This window comes from Perissodus microlepis, chromosome 15 (genome assembly GCF_051167445.1).
Source record: "Perissodus microlepis isolate ML-2025 ecotype Zambia chromosome 15, ASM5116744v1, whole genome shotgun sequence".
In the NCBI taxonomy this organism is placed as follows: domain Eukaryota; kingdom Metazoa; phylum Chordata; class Actinopteri; order Cichliformes; family Cichlidae; genus Perissodus; species Perissodus microlepis.
In genome coordinates, this window is record NC_140475.1 from 22,609,575 (window position 1) to 22,631,666 (window position 22,092).

The window sequence follows — 22,092 nt, forward strand, 5'->3', positions numbered from 1 at the left end:
CATAAGATTAGAATTGTGTGTCTCAATATCATGTATCATAGCATCACCCTGTAGTTCAATTTGAAGTGGATGTCATAGTAATGTCTTTCTGTATGTGTGTATAAACCGGTGCTGAAAAAACACCGGAGACACTCAAAGTATAACCGGTGTTTGAGGTTAGCTGGTTACATTTGTTTAGATATTCTACTTTCCGTGTTCCAGATCCCCAGAATTGATATTTTCATTGAATGGTCTTTTCTGCCTGTCTGTGTGCCATGCAGTTTTCAAGATTAAAGACCTTGACAAAGAAAAAAAAAAGCTCCCCACTCCTGGAAATGCATCTAGCCTTCATAACAATATTATTTAAACACAAGAATTAACCATAAGGCCTTTGATGAGGTGTTTCAGACAAGAGAATTGAGTAAGTGTAACCAGAGAGAAGAAAAGGTCAGGGGTCACAAAATTCACATATTTAAATCGTTTCAGCTGCAGGTGAAAGAAATGAGCCATCTCCTCAGGTTTATACAAGTTCATTTTTATTCATTACAGCATCTTGGAGGTGTGTTTCTAAATGAAAGTTCAAACCAAGATGAAAATATTCATATATCAGGACATAAACACTGATACAAACTCAAAATACAAAGAGGTAAAATATTTTACAGGAAACGTTCGTCAGTAAATAACTGTCATGTGTATTACAAGGCCTCCAGAATCTCTGCACTCATCTGCAGAACGGAGGCTCAGCAGCTCAATTCCCCCCAAAGTCTTTCATACAAAAATGAATCTCCAAACATCTGGGTTAAACTGTCCTCATCCACATCAGTTACACGAAACGTGGTGCCAAATGATCCATAAATAAAGTCCCCATCATGCCAGGACTCAGCTGATGACGTTCAGCTGAATATCATTTAGCTGACAATTCATTTCTGGATCTTTCCAGTCAAAACCGTTTTCAGAAACGTTTTGCAGTTTCTGTTAATGCTTTCAAATTCCTTGTGCTGAACCCTGAAATCAGACGATATCTTCTGGAGATCAGCTGGTAGCTACGTGCTCTGTGTGGGACTCTGTGGGACTCTGTGGAATCGAGGTCTCTGCAACAGCAACAACAGCACCATGACCATGAATTCAGACTACAAACATCAGCGGAGTTACATTTAGTGTTTATGCTCACCCATAAAAGAAACTGCAGAACCCAAGTGCAAAAACATACTCGAGGTCATTTAGAGAGTTTTATTACATAATCAAGCTTTCTGAGCGCACTGAGATCTGATCATGTTTATTGTTCCTGGCCCACTGCATTCACTGAAATGTTATTCAATCTAGTGCAGAGGCTCATGAGGAGGAAAGGGCTTTCCTGATGCATCCTCCATCAGAGGGGTATACTACGAAGCAAGTTTAACATATCCAAGCTTTGTTTATGTTAGCTGCTTTGACAAAAGCTAAAACCTCAGTCAAAGATTTCATGCATCACAACGGTGGTTGTCGACATTCCGGTGACTCAGGCTTTCTGCTTTAGGACAACTTCGATGCATCACTTCATTCTTGAGAGGAAAATGGATCAACAGAGAGCCGCCTGCTTCTGTCAGACACATTTGTGATGTCATAATTGAATAGATTTACTACTGAGTGCTCCCATTTATTGTTGTAACAGATCAGCTGCACATTGGAGCTCTGAAACTTTAATGATGGACAGAAAGGCTTAACTTTAGTAATGCCAGTAAAGTACAGCTCAACAGGCTGCATGTCTAAATGGCACTTAAGGCATACTGAAAGTAAAAGTGGCGTGACTGGCTGACTTTAAATGGAAATGGAACATAACTTGATCCAGACAGGTTTATGTAATCGGCATAAGTTACCATGGTGATCTAGCTAGTAAAAGAGCCAATAATGTGACCCTAAAAGCTCTGACTTTAGGCTCAACATGCCTCACTAACCCACTGATCTCTCTTTAAAGTACACTCCACAGCTAAATATGTAGGTATAAAAACTAGTGACATAATAAACCCACTGGCAATGATCCTGATGGTCATCTGCACTGAGCTCATTTATACACGGTGTGTAGCTCAACGCTAAACAGTCTCAATATCAACCTGAACCAGTTCAGTTACTGAAACCTCAGGTTTTATCACCCTGTGTTACTCTGTTTTTTCCTTTTACCTCTGTGCAGTGTGGTCGTCTTTATCCGGCTTTCCTCCAGTGTCACAAAGCAGCCGCTCATCTCTTCTGTCACAGCTTCACCTGCCCCAATATCGCAAGTCATCATCATGATGGGACCTTTCCCCCCCTTCAAGTGGACCTGGATGCTGTCCTGCACCAACACACATGCATGAATGTACCCTGAGTTTCAGCGTATGTTTAGAAAAATTTATCATCAGGTTTTGAAAAACAACAAAAACAATGATTACTTTACACACTATTTTAATCATGCTACATTTATTGGAGTTGAACTCAGATAAAAGAGACCAGATCATGCTGAAAATGAACTTTATCCTAGTCTGTGATATTTTAGTATTTTTATGTTGTTTTACCTCTGTCGGTGCAGGAACCTCCAGTTTGGTTTCCTCTGGAGCTTTGACGACGATCACCGTCTGCTCCTGGAAAGCTTTGAGCCGGCTGATGTCCTCATGGGTCACGTAGGCCAATGTGCAGGAGGACAGTTAAAGAAAACTATCTTCTATTCACTTAACAGTGATTAAAGGGTGGTTTTAGACCTCACGGTTTCTTTTCATGCCAATGACGAAAGTGACATTTTAATCTTTATAGAGTGTCAGGAGTGATGCTCTCAGATGTGCAGCTAGAGTAAATGATTGACAGATTTTCTGTTCTCTCATCTAACCTGCAGTAACTAATGTAATGGCCACAAGGGGGCAGTGGAAGCACAAATATGGAATTATAATAAGAATACAATTATAATTGAATAAAATAATACAATTATAATTGTATTCTTAAAATCTCGAAGGCAAACTCTGCAAACCAGGGGCTGTTCCTGTATCAGCAGGTGTGACACCAAGTAGCATTTAATTAAACTGCAGGTTTTTTCATGCATGAAGAGAGGACGTTTTGGTGCTCAGAGGTTTTACAGAAAGCCAGAGGAGTCTCAGCTCTCTTGGAGTTTTGTTTACTCAAGCATAACATACTTTTCTTTTTAAATAAAGAACATTTACATTAATTTCCATTCAAATTGGCAAAAACAAACTTCTTACTTTTACTGTAAATGGCCTAGTCATGCAAATTGACTTGTTTTTAGGCTCATTCTGAGAAAGGAAAACTTTGACGTGGTTAAATCATGGTTTACATTCAGGAGCATTGTTTTCATTACTTCTGTTCAAACTGTCCTGAGTCCCTGATAGAAATGCAGAAGGATATAGAGCGTTCTGCCACTCGTCAGTCATGTCAAACAGCTGCTGGGCGCAGCTTTTGATGAGGCTGTCAAGTGTGTCCTCGACCAGCTTCAGGTTCTCCAGCTCTCTCTGGAACTTCTGCCTGCTCTTTAGCAGAAAGCTGGAGATTGGACAGCTTCCTCTGGACAGACAACAAGTTCACTGTTACACTGTGTTACACAGACAGCGCACAGGACGTTAAGTTTAATTAAAAAAACAAAAACTAAACATAACATCTTTAAGCAACCTCTTTCTACTGATAGAAACCCAAGAGATGTCCGTGGAGACCCACAAAGAGACCAAAAAATTTATTTTGTCAGCGTTTAACATTAAACACACAAAGTATTCAGAACTCAACAGTAAGAAATTAACTTTTGCTCACTCACATCCACTTAACCTTATTGGCCGTCTGCTTCTCAATGACGTTGAAGCCCTCCAGGACGTTGGTGATGTCATAAACTCGTCGCCTGCGGGTCTGCAGGCTTTTCGTCACCTCCCGGAGGTCGATCGTGCCATCGGGCGACATCAGCAGAAGCTCCAGGAAGCGCACTGTCAAAACTCCCAGAGACACATCTGAAACCAACATGACACTCAGAGGCGGAACAAGGGGATAAAAACATTTTAAGTCTACATCTTTCTATGTTATCCACTAAAAGATGTTGCAAACACAGCACAGGTTAGGACTACACACCACGTGGCTGTTAAAGTCCCAATCCGTGAGTCTCCAGTTGGCTGGCTGAACATTTACTCGATCTTGTCCACTACTTCTCTGTATTTCAAATCTAACCTAACCCTAATAAAAAATCTGAATAAATAATAAATATCAAAGAAGGATGCACCTTGTCGGGTGGATATCCTGGTCTGTATCATCTCTTTTAAATGACTGAGGATTTCCCTGAAAAGAAAGATAAAAAATGAACTAAATTCACTTATCATTTATCGTTAAAATGTTTGAAAAGATAAGAAAAGGCAGTGGAATTACAACTTGTCCGCCATTTGTAAAATGTAGCAAGAAAGCAAAAAAAAAAAAAAAAAAAGCATTTTGGGTTGTTTTGTTTTGTTTTTTTACCTTTTTGTTCCTAAATTCGTCTTGGCATCTGGTTCCTCAAGTTCAAAAAGTGAAAACAAAGCAGATCAAAGTCAGAATGATTTCATGTCCACCAAAAAGTGATAAAACACCAACTTATTCACACCAAAACATAAGAATCAACCCAAAAAGAAACGATCAGTTACAAGCTGATTGTTTAAATACATGTTTTCAAACACTGTGGTTAATAAATTAAACAATATTGTAACTGCTTATACACTCAGTTATGTCTTCAACGTAAAATATATATTCAGTAAGTCACTAGTTTGGAACTGACAAGTAAACAAAATCAAAACAAAAAAGTTTTTAACTTAAAAAAAATGCATCAACGTGACATCCCTTTATCCCCCCACTCAACTAAGGTCATAATCTGGTCAAAAATGACTCCAAAGTTCCTCACAGTGGTACTGGAGGCCAAATACATTCTAGTACTCTCACTCCCAAATCACAGGTCATCGAGGCCTTTATGTATTTAACAAAACTGGCAAACTTGGCACTTACAGACCGACGCTGTATGACTCTATACAGGGAACAGCAACCAGCTGTGAACTGGACCTTACTTTACATCACACAAAGAAATGTAGAGATAGACATTTTCTTACCTGCTTATGTGGAGTAGGTCTTTGTGCAAAAGGTATAACAGGAACATTAACGTCCTCCTCCTCTTCCTCCTCCTCCTCACCCCCTCCTCCTCCAGCAGCCCACTGATCCTCCTCCTCGGATGACTCGGCCCCCCATTGACTGAGCAGACCCAGGGCTCCGTCCAGGCAGGGGGGCATTATGGGAATGGCGTCGCTGCTGACGCCCTCATCCGAGATGTCCTCTGGCAAGAAGTGGTCTTCACAGATTAGATGCTGCTCTACAGAGTCCTGCTTCTCCGTCTCCCTCAGCGCTGCAAGCCACACCTGAACACAGTTACACAGTTAGTCTTTATTGATCTCTAGTTTGACTGGCTGGGTTTTTACTCCATCACAGATATTGTGATACAGGGCCAAATTGGTAACCTGGTAGTTATTTGTGATTAAAACTGCATTTATCTGGTAGAAATAAAAAGAAAACAATATTTACTCGTCTACTGGCCAAACTAGCTTTAAATAGCGTAAACAGCACAGCTGATTCCATGTTTTGGAAATGGGTTCCTGTTCACTCCAGCTGTGTAGTAAATGAGCTAACACATGTCATCAGGGTTATTTAAACAGCAGCTGTTTAACTGGCATCATGTTAGCGTCATGTTAGCCGGTAGAATCAGATATAACAGATGCTAACGATCGCTATTCAAACATGTAGCTTGTAAATATGTTGTAACTCTCAAAGTTTTTTGACCCTACCTGGACACGCGCAGGGTCCTGGGGGAAGTTGAAGAACCTCTTCTTGGGTCTGTTGAAGAGCCCCCGGCTAACATTAACCATGCGGTTCGGACACCCAGAGACGACACACTTCACCATGGTAATCGTCTCTTCACCGCCCAGCCTCAACACACCGAGCGGGCAAAGCGCACATCCGCAGCCCGTTTGTAACCGTTAGCACACGGGGAATAAAAACCCGCCACAGCACGACTGGTTTGTTTGTGTCGTCTTCCACGCCGGAAATGGACATGTTTTCACCCGGAAGTACAACAACGTAGGCCAACGATTGCGATAATGCATGTGCGCCCTCTACCGAACTTATGGTTTTAGATTTATTTATGTATTTAATTTCTTTTTAAAGCTTTATTCACATATCACAGTTTGATATTTACAATGTTTGTACAGCAAAAATTATGTCCAATTGTATTTAGACAAGCAGACATTGAACTTCAGCAGGCTGGTTTGAAACTTCATAAAAAAGTGACTTATGTGACTTTGAAAGTGGCATTGTTGTTGTTGCTAGACAGGCAATATGCAGATTTCTCAAACTGCTCAGTTTGCTCACACAACAATCTCTAAGGGATGGGGTCTCAAAGGGAGACAAGGCAGCCTACAGAGAGGAAATCCTGAAGTTGGCAGCATGGTGTTCAGAGAACAACCTGGCACTGAACAACAAGAAAACCAAAGAGGTCACTGTCGCCTTCAGGAGGCACAGCACAGACTTAGCCCCCTTATACATCAACGGGGAGTGTGTGTTCATATGTATATAGTGCTGCAGAAACTGTGCACCTCACCCTCCTTTCTTCTCCCACATGTTCGCACTGAGTAGGAGATGCTCTGTATCTCATTGTACATCTGTATAGTGACAATAAAGGCATTCTATTCTATTTTATACTAAACAGCAATTCTGCCTTGTTGCTGGGGCAGCACCATCTCTGCTGTGGATAGAAAGTGACTGAACAGGCGAATCCATGGGGCCAGCTCTGTTCTAGGATGCCCTCTGGACCCAGTGGAGGTGGTGAGTGACCGGAGAATGGAGGCTAAGCTGTCATCCCTGTTGGACAACATCTCCCACCCCCCCATGCAGGAGATGGTATTTTATTTTATTGTATACAGCATCTTGTTGTGTTTTATATAGTATGTTATTCTATTTGATCTTATTCTGTTCCTTGTTTTTCTTAATTTTTGCTGCTTGTAACTTTGTACTGTCCACTTTCTGCCGTGACCTAACAAATTTCCCACATGTAATAAAGGTTTATCTTATCTTATCTTATCTTGATGCCAGAGGAGAACAGCCAGACTGCTTTGAGCTTGTAGGAAAGCATCAGAAGCTCAAATAATAAGTACTTACAACCAAGGTATGCAGAAGACCATGTTCAACCTTGAAGGAGATGGACTACAGCAGGAGAAGACCACACCAAGTACCACTCCTTTCAGCTAATTACAAGAAACTGAGGCTAGAATTCACACAGGCTCACCAAACTGGAGAATCACAAGACTGGGAGAACATTAGCAGGTCTGATGAGAGTCAATTTCTGCTGACATTCAGAAGGTAGGGTCAACAACATGAAAGCTTGGCTCTATTCTGCCCTCTATCAGTGGTTCAGGATAGTGTTATTGGTGTGATGGCATGGGGGACATTTTCTTCCAAACTTTGGGCCCCTAAGTGTCGCTTGAGTATCCTTTAAATGTTACAGCTTACCTGAGTATCTTTGCTGACCATGTTCATTCCTGTATGAACAGTGTACCCATCTCTGATGGCAACTTCCAGCAGGGTAATACACCATGTCAGAAAGTTGGTTTCGAACTGGTTAATTGATCATGGCAATGAGTTTGCTGCAAAAAAATGTGCGATGCTATCACGTCAATATGGACAAAAATCACAGAGGATTGTTTTCAGCACCCTGTTGAAACTGTGCCATGAAGAACTAAGGCAGCTCTCAAGACAAAAGGGATCCAACCTGGTACTAGTAAGGTATTGGTAACCTGAAGAAAATCACTGGTTCAGATCAAACACTTACGTGCTTGTAGGTGCCACCAGTAGTAGATAGTAAGATCCTGACCAGCTGCAGAAGCTGTGTATGCTATCCCATTTCTGTTAAGTCCATCAATAAACTACCTAGGACTCAGAGTTAGGGATTGGGTCGATTTAATGTCCACCCCTCCTTACAGAATTTTTGCCCACCTAAACCAAATAAAATTTAAAATATGCTTATCTAGAATGTGGCTAAAACAAAAATCCAGCCTTAACTCTAATGAGTTTCATCAGTACCCAGGTAGATATCCCTGAACTACTTTAGGTACTGAAACTAGCCAGTGCATCCTGGGAAGGCTTGCTTTACTGGAGATGGTCTCAGACTCAAACTACCATTTGTCAAGGTCACACAGATCCTTACATTTTCCTTTTTCCTACATTATAGTGGTTTTAATGGTTTGGCAAATTGGTGTATATTCTATTTTTCAGTCACAAAGGTAACTGGGCAACTGGATCTCTTTTCATTGGTGTATAAATAATAAAAATCACTAAATGTCTGCCGACTGCACACTATTAACGTAACTAACTGTCAGCTTTAAAAATGACAAACAAAGTGAAGGTTATAATCAGTGTTGCAACACAAGATTTATTCAGAGCAAGAGATGCCAACACCAGCATGATAAAAATTGTACAAACTTCACAAGTCAAATTAAAATATCACATAGCAACTCATGACCTTAAACATACAGCAAAAATATCAACAGAAACCCATGCCATGTGGTAAGAAAACTGCTGTCGAAAGTTTTGCAAGTAACAGAGAAAAAGGGGTAAAAGGAGAGAAAATGAATGTTGTATAAAAACCCCTTATCTGTGCACTGCTGAAAAGAAACGATCATCTTCATAAATTGATGATTTCACAAATATTCATATGGATTTTCTTTTGCATTCTAGCGTGTCACATGTTAGTGTTGAGATTCTCTATGTAAATAGTTACAGTTTAGCTTTTACATCTGTTATTACAATATCTAGTCTATCGACTGTCTTTAAATGGCAGAATTGTGCTTTTACTCCCATTTCCTTTGTTATCAGTAAGAATAACTGACTAAATAAAAAATACAAGCTGTCAGTCTATCTAACGCAGAAGTTTACTGGCAGGAAGCTGCAGACGCCAAGTTCTGGACGAAGATGTAAAAGTCAGGGAATGAGACTTTGCAGTAAATGTCCAAAGAAGTCTTAAAAGAAAACTCCCCCCTTTGCAGTTTGTTTCTCCCTTGTGTGGAAAAAAAAATACATAAAAAAATGTATTTTAGTATGATGAGACATACTTTGTAATTATGTATTATTTAGAAACAATCCAATAAATTGCTTTCCTTTAAAACATTAAATTGAACTTTTATGCTTGTATAAGTGAGGAAAATTTCACCCTTTCATCACTTTAACTGTCTAACTGCTATTACTAAGCTGTATAGTGCAAGTTCCAAAATTTGTCTTTATCCATGTATTACAATTTCAAACAAATATATTTTAAAAATATACTCAAACATTTCCACCCTAGATTCTCACGAGGCTCCTGGATCATATACAGTGATACTATTCATGTCTTAATTTGGTCCAGAGTGGCTTTACAGTAATATATCAGTCAGCGTATGCAGAGAAGCCCATCAGATGTGCAAATGTTTAAACATTTTGCATTGCATAAACACAGTTTCCCATCATATTATCTGTTTCTATAAAGAATTAGGTTTGATTTATACTTGTTGTTAGTGTTATTAGTGGGTAACCTAAAGTTACACTCGGTTGAATTAATCTTCTGGAAACATTGGGGGTTGTAATCGGCTTACAACATATAATCACGTTTTTATGTACACACAGAAAACATATGTGACTTTTTCAACTCCTTTTGGAACCACGCACCCTCCTTCCATTCTAACCAACACTGTTACATCCCAAGTAACCCAAACATGAGCCCAGGTCTCAGGAGGTTAAGTCCTCCAGGAGTCATCTTACAATGTCTATGCAGAAAATAAAAGGGCACTACAGTTTTCCACTCTGTTGACACCATATTTTGGAAAAGATGGCAGACATATTAAAAAAATGATTATTGTCTTATTATCCAGTGCAAACACGTTTTAGAATGTGTCTGCATACCAAAGAAGAGATCCTGAACTGTGATGTTTCAGACAAAAGTTTGACTGTGAAGATGTTTTCTTCTGCTAAATCTTGGACTGTGAAATAATGGAGACTGGGGAGAGACCACAGGGGGAGTTTTCCCTTAATTAAATCAACTCAGTGAAATTTGCTTCAAGTTGCTTTCCAACAGGCATCTCCAGCGCAAAGTCTTATCAAAGTCAGTTTCCACAAACTCGCTGTACAGTTTTTGCTTCATTTACCACGTGATAATACTTTAACATACTCCAATAAAGTGCATGCATGATCGACGGTGTTGAGAAAACATGTTCCATCAGTACTGTGATTTCAGACCGAATGTCATCAGTAAGGCCGATTCAGATCAAATACTCAGTCGGTAAATTCAGTGCACAGACGTCACGACTGCTGGCTCTAGTTTTCATTCATCTTTTTCAATTACAAAGACTTAAAAAAGAAAAAAAGAAAAGCGGTGCTTGGTCATCACGTCGTCTGGCATCATGTCTCATTGTGGCTCAGACAACAAGATGCATGACTGGAAAGACGTTTTCTACAGAACGAGTGCAATATACAATGAAGGATGGGAACTTTGACCCTGTTAGTCCAGCGGAGCCGTCAGCCTCGAGAAAGAAAAGTCATATCTACAGATCCGTTTGCCTGCTAAGTGCCTCTTAACGGGCAATAAAAACATCAAAACATGGAAACAAAGGTGTCCCTGTGCAAAGTCGAACATGACAGAACCAAAGTCCTCTCACCCGTGTCAAATTCCTAAAACATGATTGTAGTAAAAGGTTTATACAAAACGCAATACATTTATAGTTAGTAAAAAGATCTATCAGCTCTTTTCTAGTTTTATTCATAAGAAATTGCATATACCCAAACAACTTTTTTTCATATAGATTGCATCCCATATCTAAACAAACGCTTTAATATTATCATACCAATATTGCTGACACGTTGTTCTATTAGCTAGTCGAGGTTGATGATTTCAAATAAATTCACAATGGCAGATTGTCTCCTATATTTTCTGCAGCCATTGGTCTTTCCACTGGCACTCCCTCCCACGAACAAAGAAAAAGCGGGCCGCGGAACAGGACAGCTTTGAAACGGAACAACTCCGAAGGGGATGATGGGATTTTGCACCAGAAAGTTTCCGTGTCGTGATGTTTGAAATCTTCTTGCTCATAGCATCGCTTCTTCTCATAATTGCTAAAGATTTACATTAGTGTCCGCTTCCAGACATTAAGAGGAAAACAAAAAACAAAAAGAATTAATGAGCAACTTCCAAGCTCGTGAGAAGCTTTTCAGAAGTGGTTGCTCTTCATGTTCCAGTCGCCGCTCTGCTCCCTGTTAAACCCGTGACGCCCAGTTTGTATTTTTTTTTTCTGATGTATGAAAAAAATCGCATTAAAATAAAAAATGATTCAAGCTTACAATAAATAAATACATACATATACACTAGAATGTGCATACATTAGCAGCTATAAACAGTACATCACATTATATTAGGTCATATGAAAATGTACAAAACGTGAATGTTCATTTAAAACCTTTTTTTTCAAAGCAAGGCAACAACAATCAACATAATAAAAAAAGAGATACCCATGGAGTTGAGAGCATTACCGCAGAAGAAATTAAAGAACTAATGATAGATTACAGCAGCAAAAAACAACCCACTCCGTGCTTTTTCCACTTTTTTTCCCCCATTTGTTGCTTTTGCTTTGCATTTGTTGTTCCGGCCTCAGTCAAAGTTAAACCTGGATGCCCTGCACGGCCTGTTTGATGTTCTCCAGCAGCGCCTTGTTCTCCGGGCTCTGGTACTGGTCCTGGTGGGTGTACATGTCTGTCAGTGTACTCACATAAGTGTCAAAGTTCTGTTCATTCATTGGTTCCTGTGAGGGGAAAGAAACCCATGTAGACACAATCAGGTGGGATAAAGGTGGCGGTTTATTTTCACTCAGACACTGGGGGGAGTTTGGAAGACAGGCGGGCGGCAGGGGGAGGAAGGGACACCATTGGGAAAGCATGGCTTCACTAAAATACTCCCTTTCTAAAAAGTAAATGTACGATATTTGATGTAATATCAGCCGATTATCTACGAAATGCAACTCCAAACCATGCAAAAACCAGGTGAGAGATGGTTAGCTGGTGGGTATATGAAAGGTTAATGTTTAGCACATGGAGACAAAATTGTGATGATAAAAACTAATGGGATGCTAATGAGCAGATGGGAAAGACATAACTGGAAAGTCATGTTTGCCAACTGGGAGTTTTGGTGGTTCAAGTACTTCTCTGAGAGAGTGCAGCTTTGGCTTCAGGAATTTTGGTGGGTTATTTGATGATTGCCCACCTTAAATGTCACATTATGTTATAGTGTCACTATAGTCTTTGAGGTCTTCACTGACCTCCATTTAATACTTGGCATTTATAGGTTTTAAGGGACACTAATACAAATGACTATTTTGGTGCCTGAGCCAGTTGCCCTGCATTTAACTGCACTGCTGTCATTGCATCCTGCTAACTTCACACTGACTCAGCCAATCAAAGAATTTGAGTCCAGAGCCTCAAAAAGCCAATGATCCGTCTTTAATTGGCACATAAAAGTCAAATATCCACATCTCAAGTTAAATGATTCACACACTTTCATTGTTATTAGCCTCTTTAATGGTCATGATTGGTCATAATACCCCCATTAGATGCCCTCCTGTACTAAGAGGAGACAGGAAGGCTGTTATCATCCATTCTAATCACTGATCATTGTAATCCTTAAATGAAGCGATCAACTGAGCCCACTAAGAGGTCTTTCTATTGTTCATTTAAAGGGCTTTAAATGGACAATAAAAAGATTTCAGTTATGTATGCTCTTTAATTAATAAGTCAATTTAGATCTTAGACAACCTACCTTTAATACTAGTATGCCAGAAGACTGTTATCACCCACTGTAATCAGTAGGATAAAAAAAAAAAACCAGTGACATGCCCACCGTTAAATGAGGTGATAATAGACTACTGAGCTTACTAGTTGATGGAAGAGGCTGCCTGCGGGCAAATCTATGGGACTGACAGGAGTCGTTTAATGGACTGAAAACAGTTAAACGATGTGTGTGAATCTGGTTTCAGTGTATGTGCCCACCGAATAATACTCATTTTAGCTTTTCAGTGCTGGTGCAATAGCAAAGCAGATAATGCTGTTCGACTATAGACACCATAAAAAGCAGGACTGAAAGAAAGAAGCGTAAACCAACTTTCTTTTTACTGGCCACCAGGGGGCGATACCTATGTTTACATACATACTTCAGTTCATAAAGTAGTCAAGGGGATTTTACCTCTCTAAGTACTTTCCTGATGAGTTTATAGGTTTAGTTTATAGGTAAGCGAAAAAAACAAAAAACATTACGTCATTAAGGCGCAGAATTGCAGTTAATGTCACGTTATCTAATGATCTATCTATGTAATGATTTCAGCATTTCAGTGCAGTCAGAAAAAACAAAGCAGGAGAATTTCTCACACTCTCTGCTGGGGCTAAATTGGATTTAAAGATAGATTTAGCTTCTCAATATATTTTTTGTCATAAAGAGGAAAAGCGGTTATCTACAGTTGATGTCACTATCAACATGGCTGAGTTGAAAGCTGCAGGATAAATGGATAGCTAGGATGTGCCTATGCCACAGTGAGCTACAGGAATTATAGGAAGGGGGGATGACAGTGCAGAAGAGAAGGATAATTGGATAAAGGATAAATGGATCTCTTACTCTGGGAGGCATCTGTAAACAGCAGTTATGCTTTACTGGGGCCTCTTTCTGTGGCAGCGGTCTCTACAGGAGAGGGTGTACAGAGAAGTCTATTAGCCCGCTAGACACACAGCGGCGGTCACAAAGCTTCATAAGCTACACCGAGGAGTGAAAAAAACATAATGTCCACCTTAACAAGTCTTTTCGCCCTGCAGCTCTGTTCAGACTGCAGCAAGCTTCCAGTTTCTGAATAATTTTAAAGTCAGAACGAACTGAAAGAGGTATAAAATGCCAAAAATAAAGAGACAACTGAGAGAACAAACTGTTACACTGCGAGCTAAAATAGAATCAAAGATTTTAAGTCCTGCAGTGTGAACAGAACTTTGGATTCAGTTCAGTATTTTTCTGGTAATGAGATCGCGTCTTTCTGGGAATTCCTTGTTAAGGCGAATATTTTTCTTACAGTGTGATATGAAGCATTCCCGCCCATTAAAGGAAGAAGGAAAGGAAGCAGAGAGTCCAGTTATCAAGCAACTCCTGTTTTTACTGCTTTAAGAGATTATCCAATTAGCCCCAGTCTTCTTCCGACACTGAGACAACATGACGTTAAAACAGCCATGAGCAACTTCACTGAAAGTCAACCAAAAACAAAAAAGCAACAACAAAAGAAAGAAAACAACGGGCCGTTTCTTTATGTGAAAATCTGTGAGGCGTTTCAAAGCACAGGAGAAGCACAGCATGAACTGCTGGGAGGAAAAAAAAGAAGAAGAAGGTGGAGAACAGAAAGAAGCAGATGAAGAAAAACCTGAGTGTTGCTAAGGGGGGAAGAAGCTGGAGAAGGCTTTTTAAAAATCCCTGGGTCGAAATCATGAACAGCTGGCCTCAGATCTACATTTCATTTACAACACGTGAAACAGAAAAGCCTCCAACAAAAACTCAAAACACAATCATAACATTTTCTAAGTGGCATTACACAAACTGTAACAGATATAATAGGTCATGTCAGACAAAGAACATAGAAATAAATACATAGATTTGCATTTCAGTCCATTTTGAAGTTTAAAAAAAAACACTCATTGGATAATGCATGCTGGTTTATGCATGCTGGTTTTAGGCTTTACTACACTCTCACTGCTCTAAAAACTCAGCTTCAGACAGTTGTTTTTTCTAGTCTTGGGTCTGCATGATGTCGGATAGTGGAGATATCCCAAATATGGTCATCTCAGGCACAGAAGCCCCACCCACCTGGTCTTAAAACCTTCTGTTTATAAGGGGAATTTTTTTTAACTGTGACACATTCAAAGTAAAGTCCAAGAACAAAAATAAGATCCACTTTAAACTGCTAAGAAAGCTAACACTGCTATAAAACTGCTGTATATTTGTTCTGAGATGTAATTATTTATATTTGTCTTTATATTTAAAGCATGTTGTATACTGATGTTAAACATACAAGATTTTCAAACCAGTAAATTCAAATTTTTAAATATTTAACTGACATTTATAAGTCTCTAGATATTTAAATTACACGTTAAGGAAGCTTATATTTGTGGTAAAAGAATACTTGTCACATTATTAGTCATCCTAGGTTTACTTCATGCCACAGATGATTTTTTTTTCTTACCATGTGTGGAAGCTGGATGTTAGCTAGGCTGTTGATGAGCGACTGGCTGAGATTAGCCAGCTCGTGCAGCAGGGAGTCGTTCTGCTGCTCGATCACCTTGTTCTCCTCCTCGATGGACTTCAGGTTGGTCTCCATAGTGGTTATCTACCGGATGAGGAAATAAATTAGTAGGAGACCTTTGAAAGCTTTTGTATTAATAGTGACATTAGCAAAATGGCTGGGAAGAGTGCAAACAATCAACCAACATTAACTTCAGACAATTTTAGGAGAACTGAGTCAGCATATTGCCCACAGATGTCCTCTCTCCCATGTAGCACACAGCACTTGCATTTGCACTACTGGAGCTGGTTTAGGGAGCCTCCGTGAAAACCCACGATGCCCACCTGCTATTGGTAAATGCACTGACTGACTATTAGCTGAAAGATCACACGGATTGTTGTACTCAAAGATGGCAGATTAAACACTGTGTCCGACCCATTGCATTGGACACATGCACATCTGTCAGGTAAAGTAGGAAAGTCTTGCAGATGAAGGAAGATGCAGATGTTATGTCCGTGCAGGTTCTCAGTCATCCAAGTCACATAACATCTGCATCTTCCTTCATCTTAGGATTTTAAAATGGACCAAGAGGCTTCTTCAATTCTAAACATTTTTTAGAACTAACATTGATCTTCAACAAACTTAAAGAAGTTCTCTTCAACCTCTTAAAAAGCACGTGAAACCAAGCAAGATGGCTGCTGAGGGCAGGATTTTCTTATGAAAGTATTTTTTATGAATGCCAAAAGTTCCTCTAACCCTTTCAGATTAAAAGTCTGAGTGCAGTTAAGGTGCAAGATTTATTCTTTGCAAAAATTATTAGAAGAAAAAGAAAACACAAGAAAACATTCATGAACTTAAAAAAACAGCATCATTTTCAAATAATCAAATAATTTAAATATCGAGGAGAAATTTTTTTGTCAAATAATGTGACAAAAACATTTCTACTGGAAATAGCAGCTTACTGGGAAACCTTTATGTCTGTCTATTACAGGACAGTCTAGTTTCTTACCCAACTAGTGTCTTACGTATTTATTTGTATTTATGTTACATTAACAAACAGAGACCATCTTACTTGTGTCCTCAGTTTTATCATGTCTGACTCCACTTGACTGTTGGACTCATTCAGATCTTTGATTTCTTCATCCAGCTGTTTGATTTCTTCATCGTTCTCGATACCTGAAACAAAAAAACCCAAAAAGATCCATCTCTCCTGACTTAACGGTCAAAGCAGCATTACCGCATTTTATCACATGTAAAATGTCTAATATAAGGAAATTCTTTTTTTTCACTCTTTCAGATATATAATAATTCACTTAGGTTAAAGCTTCTTCTGTTTCTTGAGCTCTGACCTTTGCTTGCTCTTTGTTTGATTGTCAACATTTCCACGCCACTCATCCTGGCTTTCTTCATGGCTGAGGTGGCGCGGGGACAACCGGAGAGACTGGAAAAAAAAAAATAAACCAAATGTTTCTCCAAGTTAAAAAATGTATCTTATTTTCGCATAGATAACGTCATACAAATTCCTGCCTGACCAAAAGCCAACAGCATGTACAGCAGGAGGAGAGGACCTGAATATTGGCCATTATTTACCCCCAAATTGTATAAATTGTATAAAAAAAGTTGGAACTGATGACAAACTTTGTTTAAAGTTAGAAAGATCTTACCTCCGGTGGGTCAGGAAGCTCCCACTGACGTGCCCTGAGCCATCACAGCCCGGGGTCGGGCAGGTCATGCCATCTGTCTTGCCAGATTTCCAGACAAACTGCGAGCCATTGACGTAGCTGTCCTTTTGCCTCTTTGCCGCAAGGGGGCAGCCTGATGCGCTGCGATGAGAAGCGTACTTCCCTGTCACATGACCCTGACCATCACAACCCGGCACTGGACACCTGAGAAACAAGTATAAAGGTCTCAGTTTGCTTTTCAAAAAAAAATTAAAACACTCCACAGTTCTAACCTGAAGTGAAGTCTTGTCACCTCCAAAAAGCTTTAGTTTAAGAAAAGACTAACGCAGCCAGCCGCGCTAACCATCATCAGCTCTTTGATCAGCTGGACAGAAACACTTTGCTTTAGAAACTGTCCACAGCACTCCATAGGACTCTTGATGAATGGGGGAGGACATTGAGTCACGACTCACTTCCTCATCTACAATCCTCCCCCACCCTTCCAAGGCCTCAAGGCCACAGCAGCGTAACGATGAGCAGGACAAACGCCTATCACCTCCTCAGCTTCCAGACACTCAGCTCTGCCTCCTGCATCCCAAAACGCCCTTCGCTGTGACATTTGGGCTGATTAGAATGAGCCGAGCGTCCACAGGCCGCTCCCCAGCCGAGCTCAGGTTAAGCTTAATTATAATTCTACTGTTAATGATGATGGTGGATGGAACAGAGGCGGCAGCGGCAGCTGGCTACAGACTGACACAAGCTGAACTTTAGATTATTCACAAGGTCGTATTGGCTTAGCATTATGGCTCGGCTTTAACACAAATGTCAAAGGCTCACTAGCGCTAACCTTTATTGGACTTGGTCTGCTGGGAGCCGGAGGTGGAGTGCAGCACTGACCGCGGCTCCCCGCTTTTGCAATATTCTTTGCAAAAGTTAGAAAGGTCAGTCTACATAGGCAGCATTTTAAGAGAGGGATGATGGATAAACCTGTCATTAACAAAGTGCTTTGACCTTGATGCAAAAAAAATGCATAATAATAGGACCTGGAATGTGCTTTTAAGAGGCAACGAAACAAGCCAGTCCTTCCTCCTTGCTGATGATTTGAAAAGTCTAACTGATGCACCTTCTCTCTTTTCTCTAGAAAAGTTGTCAAAAGATGAGAATCCTGTTCTACCTGTTTAAAATACACGGCAACAGTTTAACCTGTTATTTTAATTCTTCATATATCCATTAGCATGTGCAGCAATCCTCCACAACACCTCCAAAGTCCCCAGATTCCAATCCCACTGACCTCACCAACAAACCTGCACAACCCAAAGAATGCCCCCCTCAGATTTGACATCACTAAATGTTTTGTTCTCTCTGATTGATTGTATTTTTTGGCAAGGTGTTGTTTCAAAGATTTATTCTCTTAAAATCCAATATCTGCCTTAAAATAATTATTTTACATTTAAGAGAGGAACATAAAGATGCTGATGAGCATGAATAAAACCAACAGCAACAAAAAAACTTTTAAGAGAAACTAGAATTTGCTTTTCTAAAGCGCTGTTATTGTTCTATAAGCTTTAATATAGTGGTAGGATCTAAAAAACAGGACACCTAAGCCCTGTATTTGTGGACCTTACATAAAATCTATGAGCAACATCTCAGTTACTGGTCTGAAATCTGTTTGTTTTTTTTACTTGTTCTTTGCTTTGTCTCAGACAGTTTAACAACACCAGGGAAGAAGCTGATAAAATATGGCAAAAACTGTCTCATACATCATAGGAAAATATTTAAGAAGTGCATTCACTTTAAATGAATGCACAACCTTGAATCTAGACAGATATTTAAATGTCTCAATGACAGAGCTTTGGTAATTTTTTGAGTGGCACTGTCTTTGCCCCTCATTTTGCTTGGGTTTACTTTTAATCTTAGACCTGACACTTTCCAATATTGTCAATATTAAGGCTGTGACATATCTCCAAAATATCTCCTTACTTGATTGGCTCCTGATCGTCTTTGTCCTCTTTGCTGTGGAGGATTTTTATGCCACTTTTCTTGGCTCGTGGACAACCGGACAGACTGCAGAACAGAAAATTACTTAAAACATGTGCGTTCAGTTAAGCATGGTTTACTGTTGCTGTTTGTTTGTCTGTGATTTCATGCACGCAGTTGTATATTATACTCTTTACGAATGTACCTCCTGTGGGAGGCATAGTTTCCAGTGATGTGTCCAGATCCATCACAGCCGGGCGTTGGACACCTGAGGAGTAAATACAAGATCAAACACCTGTATTATCACATAATGGTTCCTGTGTCGAAAAAAAAATGAAAGACTACATCCACAAAAATGTTTTCTTTTTCCGTGAATGTCTGACATCAGACAGTCACAGTTCTCACAAATCAATTACAGTAACACATTAGAGTGGTACCCAAAGCATCATAGACAGGAAGAAATGGTTTTAGGAAAACCGATGACGGATGAACCAGAGAAGAGCGGGCTCTAAATCCAACCATAGAAAAAGTTACACACTTTTAAATGAAAGGACACTGAATGGACAGCAGTTGATATTTTTAACATTCTTTCCTTCCCACACTTTCCACTCTGCTGAGAACAACACACCAGTGATACACTGATCCTGTTGACTCACTTGAGTTCTTGTGAGTTAGTGGTCATCATCCCGCGGATGTTCTTGTCGGCCAGCTGACAGCTTGACAACCTGCAGGAGGAGAAGAGCCACTATTACTTTAACACCACCGACAGTTTTACAAACATGCGCTCATCCCAGGGCCACACATAATGTGGTTTTCTCCGACGATGGCTGTGTCTCACTGTTACACACAAGAGTTATTTTTCTTTTCTTTTTAGCAACAGTGCCTTGTTGGACTGGCTGCAGGAACATTGGCCACTGTGACATAAAGATCCTGTTTTACAGACATATGGCAAGCACCTAGGTGGTGCTGGTGAAACTCATCACCAGCATTGTGGCAGCACTGTGCTACTCGTGCCAGGTGTCGTTAACATTTGTCATCTTTTGTATTTTGTGTCTGTCCTGCTTATTGTTTGTGGGTTCCTCTGGTTGCTCCACTAAATCTAGGGTCTCTTCCTGTTAAAGGGCAATTCTTCCTCACTACTGTTGCCAATCAGTCACTTACAGGGGATTGCCTGACTGATGAGCTTCTCACTATACTGTAAGGCCTTTACTTGGAAAAATGAACTCAATAAGCCAAAGGCTTACTAGCCAGGATACCAAGATTTGTGCTTCCTTTAGAAATTTGAGTTTTACAGTTTGTTTGATTTCTAAGTCATTAGTTGGATTTAAGTTCAACTATTTGGTTACAAAAACAGCACACAAAAGCACAAGAAAAAGGACTTGGATCTGACAAACACCTTCCTTCCCAAAGACCTTCTGCTAAAGACGTTTGATTACTTGATTATTTGATTTGATGACTCTTCTCACTGTTGAGGTCTGGGAAGCGCTTCCGCTCCCTTAAGGCCAAAACAGAGAGAATGAGGAGGAGCTTCTTCCCCCAGGCTATTCGGGCCCTGAACCAGGTGTAGGACTGGACTCTCCCACATACATTACATCACTATAAGACTGGACTCTCACACACATCACATCACCACACGCACTCTGGTTTTTCTTTATGCACACGTCCTATAATTTATAATCTTTATAATCTCTTTCTGCAATTTGCACATTTTTTACTGTAAATTTCTAAGTAAATTTGTAAATTTTTGTAGTAACCTGTAAATTGTAAATACTGTAAAACCACTGTCATTCAATGGTCGGGCATTGCACAGCTACAAGCATTTCACCCCCATGTCATACTGTGTATGGTTGTGTGTGTGTGTGACAAATAAAATTTGAATTTGAATTTGATTACAAGGAACAAGAAGAAAGTGCATCATTTGTTTGGAAAACAATAGCCTTACTTACAGTCAGTGAACAAAACAGTGGAGCTAACATACACTTCATAGATAGAAGTCCTCTTTCTTGACGGTGTTATGTTAACTGATGGCTGATGATTTTTTTTTTGATGATGAAGTAACTGGTTTAGGAAAAAGATCGGGATTTGGGACAAAACACTATTCTTCACACCAAACATGACGAGTCAGGAGTAACAGCCAAATTGTGTCCCAAATTCTGAATGAAAGTAATCTGATTACATGTAGTTTTATACTATGGGTTAAGCTGTTCAGCCTCTTGAAGATGCCAATGTTCACATTTTGGACGGGAAGCCAGATGGTTTGAAAGCAGGGTAAAAGAGACCATCCATGTCCACTGTGATTGTCCATCACTGAACAGAGGAGGTGGCTTACGACACCAACTGTGGAGTCTTAAGATCCTTTCCCAGGTGTCAGGTGACCTCTATAGGTCACATGGTAGAATGATGTTAGGTCTCAAAGTAGTTTCACCCTAAACCCTGGTGGTAATGACCCATGCCGTTTTTCACACCTTGGCTCATCTGCTCACACAGATGATTAATTATGGGTCAACAACCACCTCTAAAGGGACAATCCCCACTATGGTTTACATACCTGTGACTCTTAACTTAAAGAAGTCCAGTCGCTTCCGTCCAAGCTCCTTAGACTCTGATGACAAAGAATCTTTTTTTTTGAGTGTACCATGTTTCCACATTTTACAATCCAAAGTGTGGAAATACTAAAATCCCTACGAGAATTCATTTTTTTTCTTTAAAATTTTTGAATTGAAAGAAACTTGAAGTTGCTGAAACAGGTCAAATAACATCTAAGCAGAAGTAAAATGTAAACTTTGCAGTGCAGAAGTGATGAGCCTCTGTAGGGAACGATTAGGCTAAACACGCAAAGCAGAGATTTTCTCTGTCCTCACATGAATCCTGCTTCACTCATGCAAAAAATTCACAGCCTGAAGTCTTACTTATTTTGTTTGTTGGTTGTTATGCAGTCTTCAAAGTAATTAACCAGATCAATTAAGGGAAACTGCTCTGGGATGATTTTGATGTCTGACCCTCCTCCAACTCAGACGCCTGCCTCATAGTCAAGAGTTTCAGATTTTATTTGCTTACACGAGCGCCCGTGACACAAGCTGATGAAAGTAAAAACAATTTGGCCAGTTGCCCAAACCCCAAAGAAAAGGCTCGATCAGGACACATGCTATGCA

At 39.9% G+C, this 22,092-nt stretch overlaps 2 protein-coding genes across 10 annotated transcripts in view; both read right to left on the reverse strand.

The window, feature by feature from the left end:
* Nucleotides 1-498: 498 nt before the first annotated feature.
* On the reverse strand, nucleotides 499-6,050 carry e2f6 (E2F transcription factor 6). Its single transcript, XM_084953870.1, has 9 exons — nucleotides 5,775-6,050; nucleotides 5,049-5,351; nucleotides 4,429-4,463; nucleotides 4,199-4,254; nucleotides 3,746-3,932; nucleotides 3,346-3,501; nucleotides 2,508-2,622; nucleotides 2,137-2,287; nucleotides 499-1,070 (listed from the first exon to the last, which is right to left on the reverse strand). Exons 1-9 carry the CDS (start codon nucleotides 5,889-5,891, stop codon nucleotides 1,012-1,014), a joined length of 1,179 nt encoding a protein of 392 aa, XP_084809996.1. The 5' UTR covers nucleotides 5,892-6,050; the 3' UTR covers nucleotides 499-1,011.
* Nucleotides 6,051-8,387: 2,337 nt separating this feature from the next.
* Nucleotides 8,388-22,092, reverse strand: part of myt1la (myelin transcription factor 1-like, a) — a 90,781-nt gene continuing 77,076 nt past the window's right edge. For 7 of the 9 annotated variants that reach the window (XM_084953912.1, XM_084953917.1, XM_084953915.1 and 4 more), the window contains exons 16-24: nucleotides 19,597-19,665; nucleotides 19,146-19,208; nucleotides 18,944-19,027; nucleotides 16,967-17,188; nucleotides 16,652-16,743; nucleotides 16,375-16,478; nucleotides 15,264-15,407; nucleotides 13,664-13,726; nucleotides 8,388-11,804 (exon numbers count right to left, since the gene is read on the reverse strand). In XM_084953912.1, coding sequence (XP_084810038.1) covers nucleotides 11,664-11,804; nucleotides 13,664-13,726; nucleotides 15,264-15,407; nucleotides 16,375-16,478; nucleotides 16,652-16,743; nucleotides 16,967-17,188; nucleotides 18,944-19,027; nucleotides 19,146-19,208; nucleotides 19,597-19,665 — 982 coding nt within the window. In that variant the 3' untranslated portion in view covers nucleotides 8,388-11,663. The remainder of the gene's footprint in view (nucleotides 11,805-13,663; nucleotides 13,727-15,263; nucleotides 15,408-16,374; nucleotides 16,479-16,651; nucleotides 16,744-16,966; nucleotides 17,189-18,943; nucleotides 19,028-19,145; nucleotides 19,209-19,596; nucleotides 19,666-22,092) is intronic. The other 2 variants (XM_084953918.1, XM_084953916.1) reach the window with 1 other exon arrangement.

Excerpts from the sequence above, each read along its gene's own strand:
- e2f6 (XM_084953870.1), bottom strand. The coding sequence starts at position 5,891 with ATGGTGAAGTGTGTCGTCTCTGGGTGTCCGAACCGCATGGTTAATGTT. Across the intron at positions 3,933-4,198 it reads CAGGATATCCACCCGACAAG|ATGTGTCTCTGGGAGTTTTG; the intron begins GTGCATCCTTCT and ends TGTTGGTTTCAG. Across the intron at positions 3,502-3,745 it reads GCCAATAAGGTTAAGTGGAT|AGGAAGCTGTCCAATCTCCA; the intron begins GTGAGTGAGCAA and ends TTGTCTGTCCAG.